A 5,000-nucleotide genomic window follows, 5' to 3' on the forward strand; every position below is an offset into this window, starting at 1 on the left:
GGACCTTGTAGTTGGTTGACGTCTGCACGAGGGGCTGCTGCACGTACTCGGTCTCGACCACCGTGGCGTACTGCACCTGGACAGACACGACGGTGGAGATGGAGGTCACGGTGACGGTGTTGGGCACGTACTGGGCGTTGGTGATGGTGACCGAGTCGAAGTTGGTCACGTAGTCAGTCTGGCGGTCGTGGACGGTCTCGATGATGTTGTCGTAGCTGGTTGTGGTGACGTACTCGGGGACGTACCTCGTCTCCTTCTGCGTTTGGACGATGGTGCTCACGACGGGAACGTGCACGGTCTGCACGTCGTAGCCGTCCTTGTAGACCGTTTCGTAAGAGGGGACCTGGACAGAAATAGAAAGATTAGTCACGAAGATATTTAGCACAAGTACCTTAAAAAATAATGATAATGCTCTCGACACACAAAGTCACACATGTGCAGGCAGTGATTGCATGCATAGTGTCTCCTCTCTCTCATGAAAGGTGTAATAGCTTTACCTCCTGCACTCGGGTGCGGTGTTCCGTGACGTATGAAGTCACGTAGGGGCAGGAAGGTCCTGAAGGTCCGAATCCAGCTCCTCCTCCGAATCCAGCACCGGCTCCAGCTCCACCTCCGAATCCAGCTCCAGCTCCACCTCCAAATCCAGCTCCGGCTCCGGCTCCGGCTCCACCTCCGAATCCAGCACCGGCTCCACCTCCGAATCCAGCACCGGCTCCAGCTCCACCTCCGAATCCAGCACCGGCTCCACCTCCGAATCCAGCTCCGGCTCCAGCTCCAGCTCCGAATCCAGCTCCAGCTCCGGCTCCAGCTCCAGCTCCGAATCCAGCTCCTGCTCCAAGCCCATTTCCGAAGCCTGCGCCCCCGCCAGGAGTGGGGAAGGCGTAGCCCGCATCCGAGTCCGCGTGGGCCAAGACCAACAAGGCCAGGAAGGCAACGACACGTCCACACACGCCCATCTGGAGGGGGAAGGGCGGGAGTGTGAGGAGAAGAACAAACGAAGAACAAAGACAGAACAAAGGAAGGCAAAAAGCGTCGCATGCATCGCGTGACTGGAAAGACGATATTTTTAAAAAGGTATCCAAATTAAGTGATATTCAGAGATTATATCTAGAAGGGACCTCTGGGATAAAAAAAAAGCGACATCGAAACACTATCCAATAGTAGCAAAAGAACGGATAAAAAGTGGCATCTAAACCTCCCTCCGAGTGTAGCAAAGAACAAGAGGAAAATACTGGTTAAACGGGTTTGGTCGCCATGTAGGTTAAGTGGAACAAGAGGGGAAAAATTACCTTGGATGGCTAAATTTGTCCAACTGTCTAACAAAGAAATCAGCAACTGTCAGTCCAGTATGTATTACAAGTTCACAGGCGATTCGTTGAAATTTATAGACGTCTAAATCCACGCACGAGAAAGAAATTCATTTAAATAAATTAGCATTGGATTATGAGTCAAGTCAGGTCATAAAACGAACACGGCCTACTTACAAACATCTCAAAAAAAAGAAAAATATATATATATCAAGGACACCTTCACAGGTCGAAGTGAAAGTCGAACTCAAATTCCCAAATTCAAAGAACTTGATTTGAGTCCGTAACTCTTACAATTTTCCCTCGCAAAAAAAGCGTTTTTGACATTTCATTTGACGTAATGAGGTGAAGCCCCAATATAAATTAAATATATTTAGAAATTTTATTCTCAATTCACAAAAATAATAATAAACAACGTTAATGCATCTACTCGTTTCGCCATTCGTAACTGATCGATGGTTATATGAAAATAATGCGTTGATGTAAAATGTGTATGACGTAAATTGGGAGTGATTACGTGATAGAAAGATTATGAAGTGGGCGAATTTCGTGACGTAAGGGTGCAACGGGATCACAGATGATTTCAACAGCGAGTGAGGTATTGCTTGAGACTTGTGGATTAAGACGAACAGATATTTCGTATAGCAAATCATACATTCAGATGCAAGACAAACTTAGAAAGTGACCAAATATTTGACAAATTAATAAACAAAGTAAAAGTTGTAATATGCGTTAATCATGATGATCCAATACATTTATTTTTCGTTTCTGATAAACTTTAATAACGGACTTTTTTAATAATAACTAGTTCCCATTGGGTCGCTTTAAAATCCTAAACCATTTTTAGTTCGTCGTGAGAACTGGTTTGTTGCCAGAAAGAGAAAGAGGGAGAAAGAGGAGGGGAGAGAGAGAGAGAGAGAGAGAGAGAGAGAGAGAGAGAGAGAGAGAGAGAGAGAGAGAGAGAGAGAGAGAGAGAGAGAGAGAGAGAAAGAGAGAGAGAGAAAAGAAGAAGGGCGAGACTAAAAATATAGATAGATAGATAGACAGACAGATAGAAAGATAGAGAGAGAGAGAGAAAGAGAGAGAGAGAGAGAGAGAGAGAGAGAGAGAGAGAGAGAGAGAGAGAGAGAGAGAGAGAAAGAGAGGGAGAGAGAGAGAGAGAGAGAGAGAGAGAGAGAGAGAGAGAGAGAGAGAGAGAGAGAGAGAGAGAGGAGAGAGAGAGAGAGAGAGGGGGGGGTGGAGAGAGAGACGGAGAGGACCAGGAAAGGGGAGCTGGGAGAGTGAATGAGAAGATGGACAGAGATGAAGCGTAAAGAAGAAAGACGAGAGACAGAAAGAGAGGGAGAAATAAAGAAAAAGAGATAGATAGATAGATAGATAGATAGATAGATAGAGAGAGAGAGAGAGAGAGAGAGAGAGAGAGAGAGAGAGAGAGAGAGAGAAAGGAAAGGAGAGAGATAATGATAAAGAAGGAGAAAGAAGAGAAGAGAAGAGGCCGGATGTATCTGACAACTGCAGATGGAATTGTAATGAACTTGAATGGCATTAATCGAAAGTGACTTTATCTACTTTTTCGCAGACATTATTTTTCTCTGTCATTAGCATTTACAATTGTTATTCGTGTTTTTCGTGTTTTTTTCATTGAAATTCACGCTCCTTGTATATTACTTAATACTCTTATCGTTAGACTACAATATCGGGAAGACTTCATGCACTAATTATATGTAGGAGGTCTTTAGTACTTAATCAGATCACGAGATAATAATCCGCGAGGGCGATCATCCAAAGCTTACCATCTTGAGCCTCTTGAATCCAGGTCACCGGCATTTGACCTCTGGTAATTACCCCTCCCCTTTTCTATCATGATAATTAGTCGTACGTGTCTAGCGTCAAGTGTATATATATATATATATATATATATATATATATATATATATATATATATATATATATATATATGTATATATATGTATGTATATGTATATATATATATATATATATATATATATATATATATATATATATGATAATGGCGATTGTTGACCCTATATCGTCTTGCCCAGTCCACTGTTATCATCCATGTCGCGGGAGATTTACCTTCTTAGATGCTTCTCTTGAGAGGATCCGGCAGTGAATGCGTTGCAGGGGCCGAGTCCGTCCTTTTATACCTGCGCGCAAGTCGACCTGCCAGTCCACTTCTGTACAGACGATCTTGTTCACGTTTCCTCTGGCTTGACTTGGGGATGCTGAGGTTGATGCTGGGGCGTGTGTGTACGTGTGTGTGTGTGTGCGCGCGGGTGTGTGTGTGTATCTTTTTTTTTTTTTTTTTTACTGAGAGCGAGTTTTGTGTCTTGCGTATGTGTGTGTGTGTGTGTGTGTGTGTGTTCGTGTGTGGAATTATAGAGTGCGTGGAAAACGTTCGGGAGATTCAAATGAATCATCTCGGGGAAACAAGGTGTTAAAGTGGCGATGATACTTTCTCTCTCCCTGTTTGTTTCCTTCTCTCTCTCTCTCTCTCTCTCTCTCTCTCTCTCTCTCTCTCTCTCTCTCTCTCTCTCTCTCTCTCTTGGTTTCCTACTCCTCTCTCTCTCCGTTTCTGTCTCCTCCTTTCTCTCTCTCTGTTTGTATTCCCACCTTTCTCTCTCTCTCTCTCTCTCTCTCTCTCTCCTCTCTCTCTTCTCTCTTTCTCTTTTCTCTCTCTCTCTCTTCTCTCTCTCTCTTCTCTTCTCTCTTCCTCTTTCCTTTCTCTTCTCTCTTTCTCTTTTCTCTCTCTCTCTCTTCTCTCTTCTCTCTTTCCCTCTTTCTCTCTCTCCCTCTTTCTCTCTTCTCTCTTCTCTCTCTCTCTCTCTCTCTCTCTCTCTCTCTCTCTCTCTCTCTCCCTCTCTCTCTCTCTCTCTCTCTCTCTCTCTCTCTCTCTCTCTTTTCTCTCTCTTCTCTCTCTTTCTCTCTCTTCCTCTCTATTTCTCTTCTCTCTCTTTCTCTCTCTTCCCCTCTATTTCTCTTTTCTCTCTTTCTCTTCTCTCTTTCTGTTTTCTCTCTTTCTCTTCTCTCTCGCCCTCTCTCTTTCTCTCTCTTCCTCTCTATTTCTCTTCTCTCTCTTTCTCTCTCTTCCTCTCTATTTCTCTTTTCTCTCTTTCTCTTCTCTCTTTCTGTTTTCTTTCTTTCTCTTCTCTCTCGCCCTCTCTCTTTCTCTTTTCTTTCTCTCTTCTCTCTCTCCTTCTTTCTCTCTCTCTCTTTCTCTCTTTATCTCTGTCTCCTCTCTCTCTCTCTCTCTCTCTCTCTCTCTCTCTATATATATATATATATATATATATATATATATATATATATATCTCTCTCTCTCTCTCTATCTATCTATCTATCTATCTATCTATCTCTATCTATCTATCTCTCTTTCTGAAGATGCTTTTATGCAACTATACGAATGATTGTACATGAACATATACACCTATATTCACCATACTCAAACACACGCAGCGGTGTTCCGGAGGGTGCCACTGTAACGAGGCAGGGAATGGCACAACCACTCGGTCAAGTTTTTACACCTAACATATTGTGTTGGCAAAATGCATGTATCAGCTGGTGTAGAGCGTTGCATGGGTCTAGATCGTGCGAGGAAATCGAGGGGGATTTGAGAGTGGGAAGTCTTGTTACTTTATCGTTTCGCATCGCCATTATGCTAATAATTACTAT

At 43.4% G+C, this 5,000-nt stretch overlaps 1 protein-coding gene across 1 annotated transcript in view; it reads right to left on the reverse strand.

Annotated features, from left to right (window-relative positions):
* LOC125042471 (transcription elongation factor SPT5-like) overlaps window positions 1-5,000 on the reverse strand; it is a 6,405-nt gene that overhangs the window by 200 nt on the left and 1,205 nt on the right. Inside the window, exons 3-5 of the mRNA XM_047638109.1 lie at window positions 3,405-3,505; window positions 498-956; window positions 1-343 (exon numbers count right to left, since the gene is read on the reverse strand). The exon at window positions 1-343 is cut by the window's left edge and continues 200 nt beyond it. Of these exons, the coding sequence (XP_047494065.1) occupies window positions 1-343; window positions 498-956; window positions 3,405-3,505 (903 nt within the window). The remainder of the gene's footprint in view (window positions 344-497; window positions 957-3,404; window positions 3,506-5,000) is intronic.

Source organism: Penaeus chinensis, chromosome 32 (assembly GCF_019202785.1).
Source record: "Penaeus chinensis breed Huanghai No. 1 chromosome 32, ASM1920278v2, whole genome shotgun sequence".
NCBI lineage: Eukaryota > Metazoa > Arthropoda > Malacostraca > Decapoda > Penaeidae > Penaeus > Penaeus chinensis.